Here is a 25,567-nt window from a genome sequence, read left to right on the forward strand (position 1 = left end):
AACCACAGAGTTACTTTTGTAACAGTATTGTTTATCTCATTCTCCTTGCTAAATCCTCCCTGAAGGTAGGAAGGACAGGCCAACATCAGTCAGGAGTCAGAGCTGATACCTTCCTCTGAGACCATACCTTTCAGCTCCTCCGATGCTCATAAGGCCCCAGCTGAAAATAACAACTCTGTTCTTGTGCTGTGCCCATAGGGGCTGGACCACTACTCTGGAGAATGGGCTCAAGGAGACAAGTTTTGATTACTTAACCGACAGAAAAATGTATTTCAGAGTTTTATGCACATTTATTTTAAAACACACAGGGAAATATCCCAAATTCAGGATCAACAGGCTAGAAACTGACTGAAGAGTTTAAAAACAATAAAACAAACACACACACAGGAGGGGCCACAAGGTACATTTCTCTAACCCCAGCACCGGGGAGCAGAGGCAGGAGAACGACTGCAAGTGTGTGAGTCAAGTCTGCTCTATACAGAGTTCTAGGCTAGCCCAGGCTAGCCAGGGTTACACGGTGAGACACTGTCTCAAAACCAACAATAACGGGAAGAAGAGGCCGCCTGCGCTGAAGTGCAGACAGCACTGCCATGGAAGTCTGATGGACAAGGAGCCAGGGCTGACGGTCACCCGTCCTCGTCACTGCTGCTCCAGGTGTCCGCGAACGCTGGGTTCAACTGGGATTTGGCAGGAGTCTTAAAAAAAAAAAAGGAGAATTTATTTTATGTATTTCATAATTTTAGCCTCATAATCATTATGAAATGTTAGATTAGCACCAATTAGATTATTTGGAAACTGTATTACTGCTAATTTAAACAAAAGTAATATAAAGATAATGTAGATTCACTTAAAACCGACAAAGCTGACTTTTCCCAAATAACCTGCTTCCCCTCACAGGCACACGCACAGGTCTACACAATGACACAGCTCACAGTGTCTTCAACTCTGTAGAGAAAGCGCAATATTGACCTTCTGGAGTTAAGAATGGATGATGCCCACACCACACTGGACAGCCCAGAACACAAATGTTGGCAACTTTGTGTTGTTTCCATGAACTTTACCATTAGAAATAAAACATGCCAAAATTTGAAGAATATTTTTATCACTGAGGATAATGTAATTACCTACCCCTCTTTTGAGACAGCTCTTGCTCTGTAGTCTAGGCTGACCCAATGTTCATTACAGTTCTGGGGTTACAGAGGTTGTGAACCCTTATGTGGGTGTTGGGAATCTAACCCATGTCCTCTGGAAAAGTAGCCACTGCTCTTAACTACTGAGCCATCTTCTCAGCCCCACTCACTACGGTTCTGGGGCTCGGCTGGCTCTCAGCTGTGCCAGGCTCATCCTCCTGGGGCTGGCATGGGAATGAGCATGTGGCCACCCAGCCCAGCTGAATAATACAATCTGTAATAAAAAAGTACTGTGGCTATTACATAGCCGTGTCTCTTTGTTTGTTTCAGCTAATAGTGCCAAAGCATAGGGAAACTAGGAGAAATGGTAACAAGGTTAATAATTAGCATGGAAGTTTCCCTGGAAGATTTCCTTAAAAGTTATTTGGGCTGTTTACTCAAAACTGCAAAAAAATATAGCATTCTTCTACCCGAAAGCCATAGGTGAAAAAGGTTTAGCAACTGGAGAAACTTTAAATAATTGAATTATCAATTCAGTTGTTAATTATCAATTTACTTATATGGAAACAAAGACAGCTACTTTCTTATCTGTGGGAAATCCCTTCAAAGGGCTTAAAAGATGTTCATTCAGTGTTCCCAGGAAGTTCCCACCAGATAACTAGTTAGAAAACACACTGTGATACAGGCATGCTGCACAGTTAAAACAGACCAGAGTACATCGCTAAACTTAGTGGCTATCACCACTAAGAAGTACAATAAAAATTTCTTTACACTTGTCTCCAAAAGTCCGATATAAACGTATGACCAAACTCCAGCTCATTTCCGGCCAGCAGTAATGGAGGCCTGAAATCTAATCATCCATTCTGTGATCCAAATGTTTGTTGAGTCTCATGATGATAGATTAATAGTGGTAATTCCTTACAGTTCAAACATGACTTCCATCAAGGATGATATTTTAGGCTGGGTGTGGTGGGACATGTCTGTAAACTTTCCACTCAGGAGCTTGACAATTTAACTACTAAACTAGGTTGTTCAGAAAGGGTATACTCTCAGAGGCACTGTACTTGGGCATGGGATGACAATTTTCTCCTATCTTTACACTTTTATTTCTGGCTTAGATAGCTGCCAAAAATATCCTTGGGGAAATAAAAGCTATACAAAGCTCATGTGTTATAATTCCATTGTGAAAACCCAATGTATAATCTACTAATCATTTTAATTTCATTTGAAGATTGAACAGTAAAACAAACTTATATTTCATTATGAATTACTTTTCTTTGGTAAACATAGAAACAAAAATAACCAAGACTTTGACATACGTGTGCATATATTTACTACTTATAGTAGTAAACAGATATTTGGAACACATTACAATATCACGCCTCTATTGTATTGCTAAAACAATCACAAATAAAACACCAACCCACAAGCTGCAGTAACAATACTGCAGGTGGATTTAACAGATACATTACCATTTGAGAGTCCTCTACTTTGGTTTTCTCTACAACATCTCCTCCTAGTGGACATCCGCGAGTCTGTGCATGAACAACCCTCCCTCTACTTCACCTTCTCTGGTTCTACAGAGTTGTGCATGATAAGGTATAATAAGGCTTGAGTTTATAAGGTAGCCAGCCCAGAATCAAAAAATAAGGCTTAAAACAAAGCGTCACAAAGTTTCAAGTGTCTGGTGTTACTGGAAAGTCTCAGATCTTTCTATGTCAGTTAGTGAAACATCCATATAAGTACAAAGTAGCAAGAGCCATTTCCTGTGCCAAGTTCAGTTGGGGTTAGGGGTGAGGGTGGGGGTGGGGTGACTGACTCTTGCTTTTTGTAGCCCAAGCTGTATCAGTCCCCTGAGTGCAAAGATCACAGTGATGAGTAAACACACTCAGCTGTAGTAAGATTCTAGATAAGACGACTAAAACTGCAGCGTATCTTCCCTATACATCTCTGGCAGAGAAAAGTACTTAGTTGATTGGCTTGAGTTGGCCTTGGCCAATTAGAAAATCTGGGTAAAACCAGAGAGATTCCTTAGATATAATACAACAGCCTGTCAATTAAACATTGGAACTAAAGATCATAAAATGTATTCCTGTCATCTAATCTAAAGTCTTTTAACTTTTATAGGTAAAATTAAATTACTCTTTTAAAGTTTGAGAGACACCCCTCAGGCATCCTGTTTAGGTTGGAAAGGAAACTACGATCAACTTTGGCTCGACAGCTGATACATGTATTTGAAAATGCACAGCTGTCCCAGGGTAACAGCTGGTCATCAGGGCGGAGCAAGGCCCGACCTGGCCTGCCTGGCACCCGGAGGAAGGAGGTGCGTATGTATGTGCTTTCTGTGACGCTGAGCCATATGCACAGCCTCCCTGGGAAATGGCAGTTACTCATTTAGCAGCTCAGGGAAAAACCCAAATTGAAACATCCACCCACATATGCAACCAGTGCTCTTTCCAACTGACTTCTCCGCCGGGACATACACATTCTACCTACACGCACTCATATGAACCTTCTAAAGAACACTTCATAGAGCATTTTACATCAGTGAGTTATTCAGGTCTTAAAGTTGAAAATGGAAACAGTATATTTCATTTATTTACTTTTTGTTTTTAAAGACAGGATTTTCTATGTAGGCCCAGCTGTCCTAGAACTTGCTCTGTAGACCAGGTTGGCCTTGAACTCAAAAGATCTATCTGCTTCTGCCTCCCAAGTGTTGGAATTAAAGGCATGTACCACCACACCTGGCTTATTTTACTGTTTTTATTGAAAATTTGTTTTCAATAAAAATTAGTATCCTATAAAAGACAAAAAAATATTTACATATATGGATATTTGCCTGTATGCATGCCTGTTCACCACTACATGCCTGGTGCCTACAGATGAAGAGGTATTAGACAATCTAGAAGTGGAGTTATAGGTGATTGTGAGCCATTATTGGGGTACTGGGAATTAAACCCAGGTACTCTAGAAAAGTGGCCTGCAGTCTTAACTGCCAAACCATCTCTGGCTGGTAAGAGTATACTTGAAAAGATTAAGGCTTTCTAGCTCTAACCCTCAAATATGAAGCTCGACTCCTTTCATCTTTGTTGACACAGGGCTTCACTGTGTTGGCCGGGACTGGCCTCCGTCTTAGTCCCGCTGCCCCACCTCAGCCTCTGTAGCACTGGGGTCACAAGCCTGTGCGCCACACGTGTTCCTATTTGTTTTCATTTTCCATATGTAAGAGTTGCTTTAGATGAGATGTCCAAATGATCACCACAGCTATTTAACAAGGAGATAAATAAGCTATCAATCACAAAGTTTAACAAGCTACTTAATTTTCTTCTAAAATTCTTACCTCTGTGTGATTTATCACAGTAGCTTTATTTTTAATTTTTTTATCATTTTAATTTGGCAAATGGTTGTTATACTTCCCAATATGACCCACAGTTATAATTTACACACACACACACACACACACACACACACACACACACACACACACACAGATTCTTCAAAAGCAGGACAAACTAATTAAATAAAAATTCAAAATAAATGTTTAAATCAAACTATTCAAGCCAGTCATTCAAAGAGGCTGTATGCTAAAACAATCACGCCAGCTGAGGCAGGTGACGCGATCTGGACACACTTATTTGGCTTGGCCCGGTGACCCGAGTATTGATGGATGTGCCTTTTTCTCTTCCATCTGGTTTAAGGTACAAAGAAAATAACTTCCAGGCTTCACACTGGCTGTCTTGGCAGCAATTCAGACAGAACCTCTATTTGGCCAATAGCTACCAGACACTACAAGGTCAATGCCCATGGAAAACTGTTTCCGGTGTCTTTTGACATGGCCTTCTTTATAAAGGAACTAAGGATGTGAAAAATATTTTCAGAATATCAGACTTGCTTTATTAGTGATTTTCTTCCATTTCTATTCGAGCTGCTTTGTATTATCTACAGGGCCTTCCTCCATCTTAAAAAAAAACTATATAAAATTATCTCGTTCATATTTTTATATCCCTGAAGTTTGGACAAATGGGGATGTTTAACACCACTTTCCAGAAAGTTCCTGAAAGAAATGACATCTTAGGCATGTTTAATTAATCCTCACACTTAAGCCTGTTCCTGACACTCAATGCTGTTACTTTACAGTAGGACAGTAGGTAATTCTCCTACTGCCCAGCAGGAAAAGGTCCCTAAGATATTATCACACTAGAGTCAGTCTGAAAACACTACTTGATCATGCTTCCGCTTTCTGTAATGGAAAGTGAGAGAGGCCTCTGTCTCAGGACAGGGCTCAGGCCTTTCCCCTCTGTGGAACACCTTCATCTAAGGCTTTTTATTCAAGCTGTCATAATATCCTAGATGGGCCCTGAGGTTGCAGATCCCAAGTGTGAACTGATGGAATCTGACACATGAACAGACAGATTTTAAAATGTCATGCACCATAACTCAGAAGTTAACTCCAGCTTGTCCCTGCCCCAGACCCTGGGTTCTTTCCTTGGGCCATGGTCATAGCTGGCAGGCAAGGACCAGTATCCAGGAGGCCAAGGTAATGCCGATGCATGTCACTGCAGGATCAACTTAGACAAACAGATTTAGGTGACTTGGAGATGTCGGGAAAGTGGTGTGGCACTGCTTCTGCCCACTTGTCAATCTTGTTACACTGTGGATCCTGCCAGTGAACAGACATGGGTAAATGCGGCCAACTTGCATCCCCCTGTTCAAAATGTAGTGTGGAGTCCTGGAAAGGGAGAGCTCCCTAAGCAATCCTGCTTACTCTAAAGCCCAAGCTCTTCAGACGGGCGGGGAAGTAGAAGCCTCACTGAACTGGGCACTCGTGTCCTGGTGGCTTAAAGCCATAAGGGAGCAAGCAGATAACAACAAAAGGAGGTACGTTAGGGACACTTCTAGGAATCTATCCTAAAACCAGTTAGAAGTATGAACAACTGTTGAGAACAAATTTATATTGATGTTGCTTAAAATAATCAACAGAATCAGTTAAACATTTAAACTATGACATATAAATGGCAGAAGAGTATAGTATTAAAAATGTTCCCAAATAGTAGGTGGGCTGGTGGCATACACCTCTGATCTCAGCACTCAGGAGGCAGATCTCTGTGAGTTCGAGGCTAGCCTGGTCTACAGAGTTAAGTGCCAAGACAGCCAGGGCTACACAGAGAAACCTAGTCTCAAAAAACAAAAAAACAACAAAAAAGTTTTCAAATAGTTACTAATGATATGAATGAGTGTTACTACAGCATGCCAATGAGAAGACTCTAAGTTATATATGATGAATTAACTATTATCTTAAAAACAGTAAATAAAGCCTTTATTAATTAAAATTGAGAAATTATATGTTCTTTAATATTTTTCTAAATTTTTATAGATGTATGATAATAAATTATCTATGCAACCGGAAACTGCAAGGACTGTTTTAACAGTTTCTCCCACATAAATAAGACACTAATCCTCATAATCAGAAACCACTGCACAGTAGGTAAAAGCACCACTCACTTCGTCATCAGCAGGAACTGGTTCATATGAAGCGGGTACCCAAGCAAGGATATTGCAGTCCCTGCTACCACTGTAAAGTTCCTGTAATGTAGACAACAAAGACTGATCAATCTAAAGCTGAAATGAGCTGTAGCAAGTTTTAAATGATTAAGCAGGTTAGTTAAGTTAGGTTAGATTAATTCCACTAATTTCTATTCATTAAACAAAGCATGATGCCCTTCATTATTTTTGAAAATGAGATGCATTTAAATTTTGTGCATGATGTTGACATAACTTTGTAAAAATGCTACAAAGCCTTTGGCTATCCCCTGAGATTTCATACCAATTTGTGCCTTCTATAGATGAGAGTCTTGACTGTCCTGCTGGAATCTTTTTAGGAACAGCTGATATAATATGAAGCTTTATCTTATACTTTAAAATAATACCAGGATATGTCAGGGCTTATAAACAAGTGAGAAAATCCTTCAGAAATTCAATGGTTTAGTTAGTTCTGTCAATCCTTATAAGCATATTTTAAGTGTTAGAGAAAGTAAAATGTATAATAGCTTCTCTTTGGCAAAACCCGAGGCATCTACAATAAAAACTCCAATGAAGAAACCACGAGTTTCTATGAAAAACTCCATTTACAGCTGTCTATCTGGCTGCTCTTCACAAGAGCTTCAAGCCCCAGCCCTGTTTGCTGAGACACTAGAAGGACCCATGGGCTGATGCCGTTGGGTCAACGTCTTTATCGACATATTGTTGCTCTCACTCCCTTCCCAAACAAAACTGAAAGCATTCTGATCATACAGTAAAATAAATACACAGTGTTTCTGCTGTGTTCCGTGACTAAGTCTGGGTTTGTCACACATGGCATTTGGCTGGGAGTGGTGGCATATGGCTGCAATTCCAGTGCCTGGGTAGTGGAGGCAGGAGGATCAGGAGTATGAGACTATTCTTGTCTACACAGCAAGTCTGGGGTCAGCCTGGTTTATAGGAGACTTTGCTCCAAAAATCAAAGTAGAACAAAACATCACAACACAAGGAGAGCATTTCACAGGTGGTCTGGCTGCTCAGGAACTGAGAGCAATCTCTGTCTCAGAATAGGTTTGGTTTTTTGGTTTTTTGTTTTTTGTTTTTTTTTTGGATAAGGTTTCATACTAGAGCCCAAGCTAACTTCGAACTTGCTATGTAGCCCAGGCTAACTCTGAATTCTTGACAATAATCCAGAATGTTGAGATTACTGGTGTTTGTGTTACCACACCCAGCTTACTAGGAAATGTTTGCTCGCCTACTTAATTATTTAGTACATCTATATATGTGTGTATGTATGAATGTCTTGCCTGTATGCATGTACGTGAACTATGTGTGTGCATGATACTATGTGTGTACCTGAGGAGTCCCGAAGAGGGCGTGAGATTGCCTGAAACCAGAGTTAGAGAGGATTGTGAGCCGCCATGTGAGCGACAGGAAATGAAGCCAGGCCTCTGCAGGAGGAGCAAATGTTCTTAACTGCTCGGTCATCTCTCCAGCTCACCCTTGGTATAATTTTAACGGACTCTTAAACCTCTCTGCTAAGAAGCTCCTGCCTAGGAGAAAGTTGTAGTTTATAGTCAGAGTATCTTATGTAAAACCATGCTTGTCTCAGAGAGACTGTTTCCTTTGATCCTTCAGATGACCATGCACTGGTTTTTTTTTTTGGTTTTTGAGACAGAGTTTCTCTGTGTAACCCTGGCTGTCCTGGGACTCACTCTGTAGACCAGGCTGCGACACCAGATGATGGAGTTTGATCCCAGGACCCGGAAGATGGAGGGAGAGAATGATTCCTGAAAATTGTTCTTTGCACATATACCATGGTGTGTGCCCTCCCACACACAAATAAATAAATGAAACTATGTGAACTGCATTAATTAAAAGGTAGACTTTACTAATCATTTCAGTATGTGGCCACTAAAAAAGCATACTTATATCAGCATCTGGCAGAAAATAATTACTTTCAGATGTTGATATACTTCCGCAAGGTGTATTACATTTTGAAAGTAAACAAATAACCTAAAAATCTAACCTAAAAGATTTCATTAGATTTTCAATGGTTAAATGGAGTTCATATTCAAAGGCAAGACAATTTGATCCCAATCAATTGCACAGTATTATTGATTCACTTACACTTTCATTTGAGATTTAGGCTGTCCTAATCTCTATTAAATAAGTACTAGCTCCAAGGTGGACTGACGGTGTCATACTTCAGGATGATTATAAGTGTATAACACGTGAGAACAAAACCACAACTTCCTGTCTTATATACACTCTGCGAGTGTGGCAAGCTGCCATCTAAGCACTGTAAAGTCCCCTAAGTCTCATTCTGACCTGGAAATTGGGCTGAAACACGCAGCAGTCGACACTTTTGTAATGTCCCTTAAGCATGGCGAGCCGCTCTCCCGAGTAGACTGCGTACATAGCGATGGTGCTGCCGTGGGGAACAAACACAAACTCTGAGCTGCAGCCACAGGACACGGTGAACTTCAGCCCTTTCCTGCTGTCGTTACACACCTTCCCGTAGTTCACCTGCAGGATTAAATCAGTGTTACTCACTGCCAAAGCCTGAGTTAAAATGGCAGCAAAGACAAAGGCACACACTCATTTATTATGACATTCTACAATGAGGGCCTTTAAATGCAAAAAAGAGTATCTTAATAAAAACTAGGGCCAATGAGACAAGTGTATATTTGATATTGGAAGAGACAGAAATTGTGAATACACCCACAAGGGACATATGCAACAAAGACAAACATGAAGAATCAGTTTCCATTGTTAAACAATTTAGAATCTCTTCTCCTCTCCCTTCCTTCCCTCCTTCTTTTCTTCCTTCCCTCCTTCTTTCCTTCCTTCCCTCCTTCTTTCCTTCCTTCCTTCCTTCTTCCTTCCTTCCTTTTAACCTTTTCTCAGGACTTCATATGTGCCACATGAGATCACTAACCTTACTGCATTTCTCACCTTCAGTTTGACTAAAATTTTAAGAAACCTTCAATACTGGTAAAGCGTCAAGAGAGCATGTTATAGGTATCATAACTTGGCTATTTCTTCAAGAAGGGACAATGGCTTAATATAAAACAGACTAGGAAGGAAGCTGTCCCATTGGGTGTGCTATGATACAACCCACACTAACCCGGCCATCGCAGCCACTCTAAGTGTGCAGGTGAACACTACCAATACGGTGCACAGCCTTCACTTCTCTCAGAACTAACTCACTAAACAATAAAGACATCCTCACTTCTTGATGTAGTGGATGCTCCTGGGAATTTACTTTAAGGAAACAATTAAGCAGCAGAGAGTCCTAAGCCCAGAGGACTCACTGCAGTGCAAGGGCAGACCAACTGAATGTGTTAACCTGCAATGAAGCTCATCTATAGCCACTGCACTGAATGGTGCAGTTCATTGAGCTCTGAACTTGGGCTCTGAAATCTAGGTGTTAGAGGTTCTCTCAGACTTAACCTTGAAACTCCATTCTTCTCATCTGCTAATTGGAAATGACACCATTTACCACAGTGTTATTGTAAAACTACAAGGGAAGCCATGCACATGACAGACAGCACCTGGGAAATGAAGCTAGCCAGTTACATCCAGGTTCATTAATTCCACGTGTTCCATTTCCACAGATAAGCCAGTATGTACCATTTAACTATGGGGAGGTGTGGCTCAAGAAGCCAGAGAGGACCTAGTAGTATGGAAGGGCCTTAGGAGTGAGGGGAGAACAGAACACACGATATGAAATTGGGAAGGGATTACTGGTGGCTAAAATGAGAATGGGGAAAGGAACAAGAGAGGAGGGTTAAAGAACATAAAGGCTGCATGGAAAATCCTTATGGAGACCTTCTATAAAAGAAGTTTGAACATAGGTACCATGCATGATAATGCTTCCCACAGAAAACACTGTTAAGTGTAAACCTTCCCAGATATGAGTTACTACCTGTGATGGTTTGTATATGCTTGGCCTAGGGAGTGGCACCATTAGGAGGTGTGGCCTTGTTGGAATAGGTATATCACTGTGGGCGTGGGCTTAAGACCTTTACCCTAGCTGCCTGGAAGTCATTCTTCCATTAGCAGCCTTCAGATGAAGCTGTAGAACTGTCAGTTCTGCCTGCACCATGGCCTGCCTGGACGCTGCCATGCTCCCACTCTGATGATAACGGACTGAACTTCTGAACCTGTAAGCAGCCCCAATAATGTCCTTATAAGAGTTGCCTTGGTCATGAAGTCTGTTCACAGCAGTAAAACCCTAAGACAGAAGTTGGTACCAGGGATTGGGGTATTGTTGTGATAGGTCTGACCATGCTTTTATTTAGAGGAATATGGATTTTGGAATTTGGGATTTGGAAAACAGAGGAATGCTTTAAATGCGGCTTAATGGGCTATCCTAGTAGGAATATGGAAGACTTTGTAACTGACAGTGATTTGAATCGTGCAGACCTGGCCCAAGCGATTTCAGTAGAGAATTGCAGTATTAGGCCTAAAGACTGTTTTTGTGGTGTTTTGGTGAAGAATGTGGCTACTTTTTGCCCTTGTCTGAAGAGTCTGTCCAAGGCTAAGGTAAAGAGACTCAGATGAATTCCACTGACAAAGGAAGTCTCAGAAACACCCATCATAGACTTTGTTCTCTGGTTAAGTCTCATGAAGAATGTTCTAAATAAGCTTAACAAGCTTAGAAAGGGAAAATATAAAATATATGGTTCAAGTATTAAAGGGGCACCAGGAAGTGAAATGGAACCAAATCTTATGTTCTTGGAGATAACAGATTAAGGGACTTTGGGGCAAGATCCTATCCAGCTAAATTTAGATCCAGGCATGGTGATACATACCTTTAATCCCAAGAGATAAAGCCAAGCCAATCTCTGAGCTCAGGGCCAGCCTGGGACAGAGCAAGGGCTACATGAAAAGCTTAAATCCAAGTGTGGAGAGACACACTTTTAATCCCAGGGGACAGGCATGCAGATCTCTGAGTTCAAGATCCAGGAGAGCCAAGCTTAGGTAGAGAAGGAGTTGGAAAAGAGGAAGCCAGCGATAATGTATTAGAACAAGGGGGCCATGGTCCAGCTCCTGCAAGCAGCAGAACTTGGCAGCTTTGGCCATGTGTCTCCAGCTTTAAGTCATGCCAGCCTTTTGGAGGATCCCAGATCATGTGTGGATCCCAGACACTGAAACAAGAAGCTGTAACATAGAAGCTGTCTTAGAGACCCCAAGATGTTTGAAATGTAAGAGCCATGGACTATCTGCTGAGAAAAGCTGCTAACAGGGAGTTAGCAGGAGAAAGAAGTTTGTTGCAGTCAACAATGATGAAAAAGCTGTGAAGAAGCAATGGGAGGGACATTCTAGAGGGAAGGCAGCACTCAGGCAGCAGAGTGGAAAGACAAGGCAGTGTGGCGGCTCTAAGCACCTCTAAGGAGGTGAGCACACTACAGTGGGGAAATGGGAAAGGCAGAACAGCCAGAGAGCTAGAATGCACGGCCTACACAACAGGCGAAGGCATCCAGTCTGAACAACAGGAAAGGTCGGAGGAATAAGTGTAAGACTTCCACTGGGAGGAGCCATAAGAGGATATTAGAGTAATTAATCAGAGGTGAGCCTAGCAGTGACACTGGAAGACACAGGAAGCAGAAACCACAGAGGAATTAAAGCACTGGGCTGGCTTAACAGAGGTGTTTGAACAAAGAGCAGAGGCTCAGTTCCCTGACAGTCCGACAGGTGAGGCCAATGACTGAGCAGCACCAAGACCTACTTTGAATTCTCGTGTTGTTGTTGCTGTTGCTCAACCTGTCTCCTTGTGAACTTTCCCTGAAGGAATTTGCTCTAAACTTTAAGGCATGGTCTCTCCAAGTTTCAGTCTACAAACAATAAGAGGATTGCATCACAAAGGATCATAAGGATCCATTAATGGTTGTGTGAGAAGGAAACTTAAAAAATTCTATTTCTATGTATTGTTATCTAAAAGGTAAAAAAATTAAGCTTTACAAAGGTTAGTATGTAGTACAATATATGTATATAATTTATAATTAAAGAAATATTGGAGGGCTGGAGAGATGGCTCAGTGGTTAAGAACACTGATTGCTCTTCCAGAGGTCCTGAGTTCAATTCCCAGCAACCACATCACCGGTGGTTCACAACCATCTGTAATGAAATTTGATGCCCTCTTCTGGTGTGTCTGAAGACAGCTAAAGTGCATTCATATAAATAAAAATATGAATAAATCTTTTAAAAAAAAGAAATATTTACGTACACATATTTACATAAGGCAAAACCAAATTACCACTTACACTCTGCCTTCTATTTGGTAGGTTACTTTTTAAACTTTGTAATTCTTTTTTAGGTAGACAATATCGATGATTTACAAAACTGTACAAAACTGAAAAAAGTATTAAGGAAATCACTCAATACTCTCAACATTACTAAATGGTAGGAGTGGAATCTGGTTTCTGATTTGATGAGACCTTTACAAATATGAAGGCAGGGTTTCTCCTCAGAGTTTACTTTTCTGGGATCAATGTCTCATGCCTCTTCAAGTATCATTTGCAGGATAGTTTCTCAGTTAGCACTGCTCTCTTTTTATGAATACCTTGAGAATGTCTATTAAAAATCCCGTGATCCACCCTAAACTTACTATTCTATATATGGACTTACTAGCAAACCCCTAAAGCAGGAGCACCATCTTTAAAGAGGTAAGAATAGAATAAAGCCATTTTAACCATGGACACATGTTCGGTACCATCTGCATTCATCACATTAAGCTTGGACACAAGTGATCCTGCCACTTCTCTACTGAAAGACCTTTACTAGCTGTCCCTCTCCTAGGACTCACACAGGCCCCCAAGGCTCAGGGCCTCGGGCATCCTGTACTTCCTGTTCCTGTTTGTGGATTTCAACATAAGAGCTCCCAGTTGTCCCTAGAGTATCCATGATGCTATCATAGCAGCCTTTGAGCGCTTTTCCTTTATTTCCCTACATTAACTCTCAAGTAGCTGACCGGTTAACTCTTCTTCTAGGTCAAGTGTCAACTTCTCAATTAAGCCTTCCGTGACTGCCCTATGAAAGCCAGGTTCTCTAACTTCCTATTATCTCTTCTTTTACTGAGTTTTTCCTGAGATAGGGTCTTGCTAGGTAGCCCAGACTGGCTCTGAACTCCCTAGGTAGCCCAACTCTGGCCCTCAAATCCAGCTGAGTATAGACATATACCAGGCTCTTCCTTTCTCCACGGTTTCACTTTATGCTCAGCCACTGACTGACTGAGCTTTATTTTTAAATCCTTCCTAGAATGGAAGCTTCCTAACATAAGGCAGGTTTTCCTATGTTTTGTCTATTGCTGTATAATTATTGCTTGGCAAATAAGTAAATGCTGAATACATACTTATTAAAAGAAGATAAGGAGAAAGGAGAAGTCATCTGAGGACATGACAACACAAGGAACGGAAGAGTCTGAAGCACGAAGCCAGCCGGAGGATCCACCCTGAGGCAGATGGAAAGCCACCCCACACCGACTGCTGGGAGGCTGGGGTGTGCAGCTAAGCAGCAGAGTGCCTGCCTAGCAGGCACAAGCCTCTGCTTCTGAGGTCATCACCACAGACACAAAACAACTCCATATAGCATTGAAATACTAGTATTTATATAAGTAATCAGAGTGAGCCTATCAAGAATTTTTTAAGAAAATTAACAGCTAAAATCGATGGGTTTAAAAAAAAAAAAAGAGGGTATGATTAATTTTAAATGTAAAATTTGGCTGTTGATAACTTTATCTGTATTAGAAGTTTTCAACTTTTAATTAGAAGCATCAGGTACACGCACTTCCACTTCACCGGTGCCATAGTAAGAGGGGGTGTACCAGGTGTGCCGGGTCGGGTGGCTTGCCTTGACTTGAAAATGAGTCGTTCACATCTAAAGCATCTTTCTAAAATATATTGACAGCTGTGATTCAAAGGCAAGAAATGGAGTCACATCCATAGCAAAGTACCAAGTGTACATCACAAATCCTCTCACTGAAAGGCCCTTTGAAGTCTCTTACCAGTGTGTTGTCCCCACTGGAGCTATTCCAGAGCCGCATCCGGTTATCTGTGCCAATGGTGAGCAGGTGAAGCCCATCACTTGTAAAACATAAGCCGTTAACTTTCCCGTTGTGAGCAGTGTTTGCTGCAGTGAAAACACATTTGTTTTATGGTTTTCTGTATTAAGCATATATCTAAACATATTAAAGAATAACTAGTAAATTATTTAAACTGTAAGTGGAACATACTTAAATTAATCAACCTTTATATTGTGTAAACACAGTAAGTGGCATTAAAAGAACCACGAATACAGAAGAAAGGGATAGGCAAAGAAACCTTCTAAGTATAATTTTTCTCAGTAAGTAAATGGTACTATTAAATTCAACTAAATGTACAGTTCAATACCAGAATTTTTTCAATAAACACCTTTTGACCCTTTTATATAGTTCCCTCCAAACTAGAAATCATTTGACAAATTACAGATCTGTAATGGCAGTGCCTGCCTGGGATCCCATCACTAGGAAAGAAAGCAGAGGGAGCTCCCCGTTGTGTCCCAATACACTTCTAGTCCAGAATGAGTGCATGTCCCTACCCAGGAACTAAATCCCTTAGAATCAGTCGAGCTGCAATGTCACATGGACTGCACCTAACTTCCACTGACCACAACTTGCAGTTTTTATGGTGGCATAAAAGCACAAAACATCGCTATTTCTTTAACCTATTGTAGCTTTCTGTGTAATATAGAATTTAAAGGAAAAATATTTGCAAACCAAGTTACACAAGAAGCTATTTTTGCAACTTTGGAGAGAAAAAAGCAGTCTCCAGTTATTTGTATCTTGGGAGAAAGCAAGCCACAATTACATTTGATTTACAAACTGATTCACGGTGAAAGCCATTTACAAAAATCAGTTTTTAATTTGTCAATATATATATTTATTATTTGATTTCAATGAAAAGAAAGCCCACCATAAGAAGCACCACTATATTTCTATCTTCATATGGTCTTCATTACCTGATTCAACAGCTTGAGACTTTTTCCCATTATGCTGGTCAAGAGTAAGCAAGCATCCCGATGCTCTCCTCACATCCCATAATTTTACTCTACTGTCAGCACTGGGGGAGGGAAAAAAGTCACATACTGACATACAAATCTCAGATAAGAACTCCCCACTCCACTCTTGACCACAGAGGTTTCATTCTATTAGCATAACTATATTCCTACAATTGCATTGTGTTATTTTCAACAAATATTCAATACTCACCACTCACCAGGACATAAAATAGTAGGACAGTAGCAAAGAGTGGTAATCTTTCTTATCATTACAATGACAAAATTCTGCTTTTCTCCAGGGTCCCATCACACTGATTACAACATACTTTTTGTTATTTCTCAATGGCTATCTAGATAATCAAGCAGTTAAGGAATCTCATTGTTTAAACATTTATTTAGCATCAATTTGGGGTTTCTTGTTTTTTATAGAGGTGTGAAAATAAAGCACATAATGAAGACAATCTATTTTCATTTGCTTTTTGTGGTCAGATCAGTCTTTGCTAAAAACTACATTTACTATCTTCTGGAAGCTAGACACTTCATTTTCTTTCAAGTAAAACAACAAAGGAACAGGTAGAACATGTGTCAATTTCTCCTCTAAAAATCGCCTGATAATGATATGCGCTCCCACTCATCCACCCTGTCTTCATAAAGACTATAATATAATAATATTCTTTTAAATATAATATTATTTTAAATATAGTATAATAATATTCTTTTAAAATTATTTTATATGTATTTACATATGCACATGTATGTTTAGGTGCATGCGTGTGTATGTGTGTACAAGAGTGCAAGGAAAAATATCAGAGACAACTTAGGTGAGCTTGTCCCCTCTTCCCTGGCAGGCCCGGCAGCGAGCACCTTCCCCTGCCAGCTTGCCTGACCTAGTTGCCGTTGAGAGCTACCGTCCGCTGCCATGTGCCTCCTTGGGTCACTGATTCTCCCACAGTTTTTTTGTGTATGTGAGTTTCCTTCCTTTTAGCATGGCTTCCACAGCTTCTGTATGTCGAGGTACTTTATACACTGCAAATTTCTGTGTCATATGATGTTTAGATTTCTGTGGCTGGGTGCAGTTGTAGTCTGTTTCTTGAACTGAGCACAGCTGTGCAGCAGCCCTATGTTCTGTAACTAGCTATTCTCCCATAGCCTATCGTTCCGAACCTTTACAAGCTCACCGCCAATCCATACCCCCCCCCCCACACACACACAACACACACAACACACACACACCATGTCCAACCTCACCTAGGGCAAGTAGTCCTGCTCTCTTCCAGTACTAGTTACTGAAGGTCTACTAAGTCATTTCAGATGTTTCTTAGGCAGTGATCTTTCCTTCTTTAGATTGTCTGCTTTCTGAAGTTGCTATCAAGCTGTGTCTCTGGTATAATACTTAGAACAGGTACTGGCCATTAAATACTAACAAACTCAGTCAATGGATACATGGGTATTTATATCAGAGCAAAAATTCTTAAATGTGTAATGTTATACTTCCATGTAGGAAAACAACACAATTGTGTCACTACCCGTGTGAGCTGATTCATGTCACTAGAGTCTCTTGCTTTCTCTGAACTGTGAATGCCTTCAGAATAGATATCAGGCAAAGGAAGGCACTGTGCAGACAGTTCACAGGGAGCCTGCAGCACGACAGGAAGGATTTGAGCGTAGGCTCCCTGCAGAGCCAACTGCAGCTGTGTGCTTCTGGAATCCCAGAGCTGGGCGGAGGGAAACAAGCCAGCCCACCTACCTGACCCCATGAGCTGGACGATCAGTCGAGAGCTTCTTGTTAATCCAGTGCAGGATGACCACCCCAGTGTCAAACCCTGGCTTGCACACTCATACATGTGCACCTGCACACATACAAAAGTGCAAGGCTGTTTTCTTGGCTGATATGAATTGAAATTTGTTACTTAATGTTTCATTTTCAGGTACTAACTGTATATGACAAAATCTGTATCTTATGAAAATGCAATCTCTCAAATTGTTCCTAATAACTAATATTAAGATTAAAACCAAATAAATTGCACTTTACCTTGCTGTTGCCAAGATATATTCATAGCGTGGTGACCAGGAAACTGCCAATATTTCCTGTCTGTGACCTGCAAATACAAGTGAATGAAATATTAAAAAAAAAAAAAAAAAGAAAGAAAGAAAGAAAGAGTAAGAAGGCAATAATTTTGCCTGATTCAGAAAACAGCAAGCATAAATAGTAGTGAATAGATGTGATCACATCTTAAACTTGCAGTGTCTTTGTTTAAAGACTGATGTGAGGTTTCTGGGACATTTTTAATCGAGGACTTTTAATGTAAAAAGACTGAGTGGCTTCTGCTTTGGAAAAAAAAACAGTTACTACTTTGGATAAATCAGTCCACATCACTGAGGTGTCTATCTCGATAACAGAAATACATGGCAATAAAAATTAAGTATTTTAAAGAAATAAGAATATTTCATGGTTTCAGAAAAAAGAAAAAGCTCTTGACTGAAAAAAGTGTGTTAACAGCAGTTTTAAAAAACTGAGATGACAAATTCATAGTTTTACCTAACGGAATTATTCACATCAGACATTTTATCTGCCCAGCTTTTTAATCAACTTAAATTATTGATGATGATATCAAAGTGTTGCCCACCGGGCTGCAGGGCTGGGCAATGGTTAAGAGCCCTGTTCCTGCAGAGGACTGGGGGTTGATTCCCAGCAACACAAGGCAGTTCAAAACTCTCACTGGAGTCCCAGGGAAGCTGACCCCTCCTCTGACCTCTGAGGGCACCAGGCACACTTGTGATGCACATGCATGCATGCAGGGAAACACTCAGACACATTAAATTACTAAATAATCCTTTTAAAAAAGGTTACTCATTCCATCAAGTTTTTCTGGTATATTTATCATGTTTCTCAGAGATGGATAAAAATGTGCATTTCTGAGTTATATTCCAACATTTCATTGTTTATAGTTAGATGAAATAATATGGATAAAAATTAATGAAGTTATTTACATTAATGTACTTCTCCAGAGAATTGCTTTATCACCTTTTTCTAAAATATCTGTACTGGGGAGAAAAGCTATTAAGTATTAAAGTATTAAGAAAAAAGCTTCCTCATTAGCCACATTATTAATCAGTAGTCATGAGACATTTTTCATGATGTAAGTCTCTTTCCTCGTTTAATGGTTTTCATGTGGAAACAGCCAAGGCTCTGAGCTGCATTTTCTATTTCCCATATCCTCTGAGTTCCCCTTGCAGTCATTGTTCATAGAAATGTCTCCACAGCTCAGTTTCACAAGAATAATGCACAGAAGGACCTTTATTTCTCTGACTTAACAACTAGCACAGAACGCACCAGTCATGTCATTCACAAAGAATGCATTGTTAGTAGTGTTTCTTCTTACTGAACTGTTTCCTCAGAGTAGTAGTTGTTCCATATTTAACAAAAGAAAAAAATACCCTGTAGAATGTGAGAGCAGGATCCAGACTTTAAGTCACAAAGTTGTACCTTGGGTCCTCTAGTTCCAACTGTTAAAGAAAAAAGTTTTTATATAATATTTATTATACATTATAAGAAAGATCTCAGCAAATTACCACTAAGAATCAGGCCATTTTCAGCCTACCTCCACAGAAATAGACAAGGCACGCCATAACACATCTACAAACATCTCAAGCGTCTATCTCTATTGGTTATGCACTTCACTCACAGCAGACCTGGCTCCATTGCCTATTCTCATCTTACTGTTCTGAGAACAGAACAGCTGCGTAGGTTGCAGGGTGTGCAGACACCGAGAAGTTACTACTGTGACGTATCACAGGGCAGCAACCACCAGCATTCCAAGGGTATGTGTCGTTCTTTGCCATGTTATCACATGAAGCCATTCAAGTTCAGCAGTAGTTTCCACAAGTTAATGCTATCGCTATCCCTCCAACGGGTAGAAACAGTGTCCGAGCGGCCCGCCCAGGCTGACTGCTGGCTCTTAGACAAGCAGCAGTTGCTTGGTGTCCAGCGTGGGATGAACACTCAGGCCAGGTGGCTCATGCAGTACCTGGGAATAATGGAGTCCTAGGTCCAGACACCTAATATTAGGTTAACAGGTTTCCTTCTTTATACACGACGGTGTTGTTATTGCAGGATTCATATAAAAACTTATTTGCTTTCAATAACAATATTAAAGAGAAAGAAGTTTTCCTTTTACGTGTTAAAGAAAAATTACCAAATTAAAAAAAATGCATTTATATAAAGTGTGTGTGTGTGTTTGTGTGGTGTTTGTGTGTGTGTGTGTGTGAGAGAGAGAGAGAGAGAGAGAGAGAGAGAGAGAGAGAGAGAGAAAGAGAGAAAGGGAGAGAGAGGGGGAGGGGGAAAGAAAGGGGAAGGGGAAAGGAGGGGGAGAGGAAGGGGAGGGGGAGAAAGAGGGAGAGGGAGAGGCAGAGGGAGAGGCAAAGAGAGAGGGAGAGGCAGAGAGAGAGGGAGAGGCAGAGAGAGAGGGAGAGGCAGGACATGCTGAGATCAAAGGACAACCTTCTGTAGTCAGTCTGTCCTTTGTGTTCCTGGATGTTCCTGGGATCACATTCTAAGTTCCAAGCTTGGCAGCAAACGCCCTACCCACTGAGGAACCTCACCAGTCCAAGTTGCCACATTTTGTTCATATAAAAATACCTGAAAGAGCAGTGATTTCAAAGGACTCCTCGGAGAACAGACCCAGGGGCTCTGAAGAGCAAGCGAAAGGAAACAGGAAGGGGAGAGAGAACGGATACTCTCATAGCCTTGAATCCAAGCCTAAAGTTAGCATGTGCTGGACCTACACTAGGATATAGTGTTTAAAGTCATCTTTACCTGGGCTAAAGTTTTTCTTGGTTAACGTAACTATCTAAAATGGGAGAAATTTCCATATGCTAAAAGGCAAAAGGATGTGTACTCACCGGCTACCAGACAGTGCTTGGTGGCTGCTGGGGACATGTGATGACTATAAACTGCTTCCTCAAAATTAAACACATCTGCAGCCTGTTAATCAAAAACAAACAAATACACAAAAACAAAAAAACATGTAAAACCAAAGCAAGAATTCTCCTTCCCATATCTTACATATATTCTTGATTGACTGATAGCAATTTATTCACTAAAACATGACAAATCCCACAAGTTAAGGCAAGACAAGCAAGCCTCTGGCTCACCATTCCTCTCTAGCAGGCTAGCAACTCCAGCAAGGAGCTAGCGAGCCTGTCTCTCAGAGCCACCTGGCCTCACTTTTCATCCCATGATGTCAATCACAAGCCCTGGAATCATAAATGACAGCTATCTGTAACCACACTATTTTCTTCACCAACTACCCTAGAACTCTGGAACAGGCTCCACACACCTAGCATTCCTTCCAGTCCACTTTTCCTCTCCAGCTCAGACTGTAAAGTCCAACACATCCAAACCCACACTTTGTCTGTAACTATCCTCTTTGTCAAGACCTCTAGCCCAAAGCCATAAAAGTCCCTCTTTGAATCCACTGCCACACCGATGTACAAGAAGGCTGGCAAGCATTTTCTGCAGTGTCAATGAGCAAAGACAACTTTGACACTTCTGCTATGTAGTGTCAAAGCAGCCACTAGCAACTAATGAAGATGCCTGTATTCCTCCTTCCTTCCTCCCTTCTTTCCTTTTTCCCTTCCTTCCTTCGAGTACACTGTCTTCAGACATAACAGAAGAGGGCATCAGATCCCATTACACTTGGTTGTGAGTCACCATGTGGTTGCTGGGCATTAACTCAGAACCTCTGGAACATCAAGTTGGTGCTCTAAACTGCTGAGCCATCTTTCCAGCCCCAATGTCTGTATTCTTAATATTACTTTATTTACAGGACATCCTGAGTCAGACTTGACCACAGCTTACTCTAGGTCAGCCTCTGCTTTACTCAGTAAAACCCTGCAGACTGGCCTCACTAAAAGAGCACTCACTGCAGGCAGACTTTAGTAAGGACTGCCAGCCCACAGTGCAGAGTCTCACTAACTGGTTGTCTGCAATATCCTGCAGTATGTCTAGCTCTCTCCACTGTCACAAGCATCCTTACTCAATCACAACAGGTGATCAGATCTTTTAGTTCAAAGAGAAAACAGAAGCTGCTGAATCAGCAATCCCCCAATCCCCAGTGCAGCCAGTCCTGTGTGCTGATGCCTTCTGCTCTTCATTTCCATCATGGAAAACCAGTCCTCGCCCAGTTCACAAGTAATCTCTCTGCTTGTGTTCAGATCCCCTCGTCACTGTGGCCAACTTCAATCCACAGGTTACCTAAGGATTATCTCTACCTACCGTCCTTTCTGGCTCATCCCAGCAGCACTGAAAGCTAAATCCTCTTCATCTTAATATCTGTCCCTAAGACAAAATAAACAAATACCACCCCCTCAACCTTCTGTCCTCTTCTTCATATCAATTTTAGCAATCTTTAATCACTGCTTCTTTGTAAAATAATTTCATTTAATTCTCTGTGTATTGGTGCTTTTCCTGCATTCATGTCTATGTGAAGGTGCCAGAACCCCTGGAATTATGCTTACAGACTACAGTACCATTATGGGTGCTGGGAATTGAACCCGGGTCTGAAACAGCAGCCAGTGCTCTTAACCACTGAGCCCTCTCTCCAGCCCACTTACCATTTTGTTTCATTATTCTTCTTTACACTACTCTTTCACTGTCACTGATAGCCTCGCTATTCTATCCGGTTTGTCAGCTTGGAAGCTGACCAATACAGCTGGTCACCCCACTGTCCCCTCCTTTCCGTTATTTCGTAGGGTTTGTTGCCAGTTCTTTTGTGCTCTAACCCTGGTCATTCTTATTCTCATTCTTTGTTCTGTGTAAGCTTCCTCTCTGCAGCTGAATGTTACTAACTCTCAAACCTCTACTTTCAGTGTATGCTCACTTCGGAATCAGATTCAAAAAGACCAGTGCCTGGATTATTTCCAGGTACTTTTCTCGCAAACCCTTTTATCATAATAAACTACCTAATTCCCATTCTAGAACCGGGAGGGAACCATTCTCGCGTGTGTGTTTGTTGCTACTGCTCTGAGACAGGGTCTTGCTCTATAGCCCAGGCTGGCTCACAACTCACAAGAAGTACAGGCTGGCTTCAACCGCATGGCTCTCCTGCCTTAGCCTCCTAAATGCTAGAATTATAGGCATGTAGACTATGACCCACTGCTACTGTGTCTTAAAAGCTATCCAAGTCCTGCCTTCTCCGACTTTTGCTGCACATTGAAAATGACAAGAGTGCAACATTTATGAAGTTGAAGTTACTTTCTAGATCTTTCTGTTCTCTGAGAACCAGCCTATAGGGTTCTAGCCACTTTTCAAACCCTTTAAAGAGAACTTTGCTGGTTTTGCAAATGGAGGATTAGTTGGACCTGAAGATATTCCACTGTGGTCCAAACAGGAAGTTCATGACACTCATTGAATCTTTACCATGCAATGTTGGGCTTTGTTTTGTTGGCTTTTTTTTTTTTTTTTTTTTTTTTTTGGAGAAAGGGTCTTGCTACATAATCCTGGCTGGCACAGAACATAGGAACATATGAAACAACTTTGAGCAATGTCACATTCCTATAGAGAGGCTTTACAGGTATGTAGATAGAAAACTGAGAGAAAAGGGTAGTACTGAAAAATTTCACTAATTACCATAATTTTCATCTCCACTATCTATATTTTTACTCTACTTTAGCATTTTCTTTTCCTGCAAACTTTTAGACCAAGAGGGAAAAAGTCTAATTCTGCTCTTTAGCTCAGAGTTTTCAAATAACAAAGGTATTTGCTAAGGTTTTGTGTGTTGATTATGTGCTAGGCATTATGATAGATTATTTTATGTATGTTGGTAAATAAGCCATCTAGAATACATGGCACCATTCTAGAAGGTGCCATGCTGCCCTCATTTCAGACAAGGGCACAGAGATTCAGGTTCTTTGCCATTTGCTCATTGTCATATAGCTAATCAGCAGAAGTTAGTGAACCAGAGTATGACTCTCCTTAACACTGTTTTCATATCTGACACTCAGAACATCTTAGCAAAGGACCATCCAATACAGCTGAAGACTCGACTTTCCATTATCCTACATAACAACTTGGAAAGGTTCTTACCTGCAATGTGTTTGTATCCCATATTTTCAGAGTTTTATCAAATGAGCTGGATGTGAAGATGCCAGTGTCGTGAGGATACCACTGAACAGTCTCCACGCTGTATTTGTGAACAGCAGGATGGCTTCTACAAAAAGCAATCAAGAGTTAGAGTTTTCAAATCCTGGGTGAGTTTCAACTGTATTATGAAAGAGCGGACTCAGGGAGGAAGATATGGATTGCTATGGTAACATCACACATCCTTGTCCTAGCTGCTCTGAAGGTTAGAGAAGATGTCTAGGCATCTCTAGATTTGGTTCCTACCTCGAGAAATGGAGGCTTGCTTTCTCCTGAGGCACACCATGTGGGATATGCTCACCCCTGTACTGCATTCAGAGTGTGTGTGAGTGTGTGTGTGTGTGTGAGTGTGTGTGTGTGTGTGTGTGTGTTGGGGGGGGTAGCATGTGTGTAGCCAACTACAGAGGGTTTCCTTCATCATGGAGGTGGCGGTGGTTTTCCGTCCTGGTGTGGGATTTCCCTGTCTCAGTTCGCATCATCAGAACTGTGGATGCTCCACACATGGCCATGGGATCCCCCACAACAGTGTTTACCACAGTTGGGTGAAGACAGTTAAGTGTTTGGACAGCAGTTCATAAACTCCTTTTTCCTTTTCAGCTAAGAATTCAAACTCCTCCTGGTTTCAGGGAGCCTCTGTTTTGCTGAGAGCAAGTACCTACTTTCTGTTATACTCTGTTCTATACCAGGGCAAAGCGGTGTGCTGAGCTTTATTGATCTGTTTGGAATGCCAAATCTCCAGGTATGGATGAAATCCCAGGGAGACTGAGCAATTAGTCAGGGCCGTGGGGCTGGGCCTACGCTGGGACACATATCAAAGTGCAAATGGCATCATTTCCATCGCAGGACCTTGGGACGGTCCCTGCTCTAGCACTTGTTTCTTTGTGCTCATTGAGTGAACTTCATTCTCTTACTTTCTCCACAATTACATGAGGTACAAGCACACCCCAATAAACTTCAACTTGAAATAAGTTAGAACGACTCTGATATGCTCCACAGAGTCTTGGTTTCAACATAGGCTTTCCGATGAGTTGTTTTAAATAAAGCCAATCCTTACTCTAGAAATATAAACAAAAGCTCATTTATATTTTAAATTTAAATTTTGAAACAGGACACAATGTGTTATTTTCAGGTACATTTAGTAAAAATTTTGGTAGTAAAATCTTATTAATGCTCAAGAACAAAGAAACTAAGTATACCTACAATAAGCATTACTAAGTTGCCTAAGCCACAATAACATAATGAGTTTTATTAAAATTATTTTTAAAATGATATTGTGAATATACCCATTTTGAAATTCAATGTCATACCTTTAAGACTTTGAACCTAGGAATAAAAGTCATAATATAATAAAATAGAGACACACTATTTACTTATATTACATACCAAAAAACTTACCAGATCATAAAGTAACATAATATGTATGTACTAGCTAGTTTCGTGTGTCAACTTGACACAGGCTGGAGTTATCACAGAGAAAGGAGCTTCAGTTGGGGAAGTTTCTCCATGAGATCCAGTTGTGAGGCATTTTCTCAATTAGTGATCAAGTAGGGAGGGCCCCTTGTGGGTGGTACCACCTTTGGGCTGGTATTCTTGGGTTCTGTAAGAGAGCAGGCTGAGCAAGCCAGGGGAAGCAAGCCAGTAAGAAACATCCCTCCATGGCCTCTGCATCAGCTCCTGCTTCCTGACCTGCTTGAGTTCCAGTCCTGACTTCCTTTAGTGATGAACTGCAACGTGGAAG

At 41.0% G+C, this 25,567-nt stretch overlaps 1 protein-coding gene across 2 annotated transcripts in view; it reads right to left on the reverse strand.

The window, feature by feature from the left end:
* Positions 1–270: 270 nt before the first annotated feature.
* The window catches only part of Ercc8 (ERCC excision repair 8, CSA ubiquitin ligase complex subunit), a 33,889-nt gene continuing 8,592 nt past the window's right edge, over positions 271–25,567 (reverse strand). For both annotated transcript variants that reach the window (XM_052160110.1, XM_052160111.1), the window contains 9 exons: positions 23,776–23,899; positions 20,592–20,673; positions 19,128–19,196; positions 17,722–17,788; positions 15,651–15,751; positions 14,659–14,783; positions 8,979–9,176; positions 6,633–6,713; positions 271–695 (listed from right to left, as the gene is read on the reverse strand). In XM_052160110.1, coding sequence (XP_052016070.1) covers positions 627–695; positions 6,633–6,713; positions 8,979–9,176; positions 14,659–14,783; positions 15,651–15,751; positions 17,722–17,788; positions 19,128–19,196; positions 20,592–20,673; positions 23,776–23,899 — 916 coding nt within the window. In that variant the 3' untranslated portion in view covers positions 271–626. The remainder of the gene's footprint in view (positions 696–6,632; positions 6,714–8,978; positions 9,177–14,658; positions 14,784–15,650; positions 15,752–17,721; positions 17,789–19,127; positions 19,197–20,591; positions 20,674–23,775; positions 23,900–25,567) is intronic.

Source organism: Apodemus sylvaticus, chromosome 16 (assembly GCF_947179515.1).
Source record: "Apodemus sylvaticus chromosome 16, mApoSyl1.1, whole genome shotgun sequence".
Lineage (NCBI taxonomy): Eukaryota > Metazoa > Chordata > Mammalia > Rodentia > Muridae > Apodemus > Apodemus sylvaticus.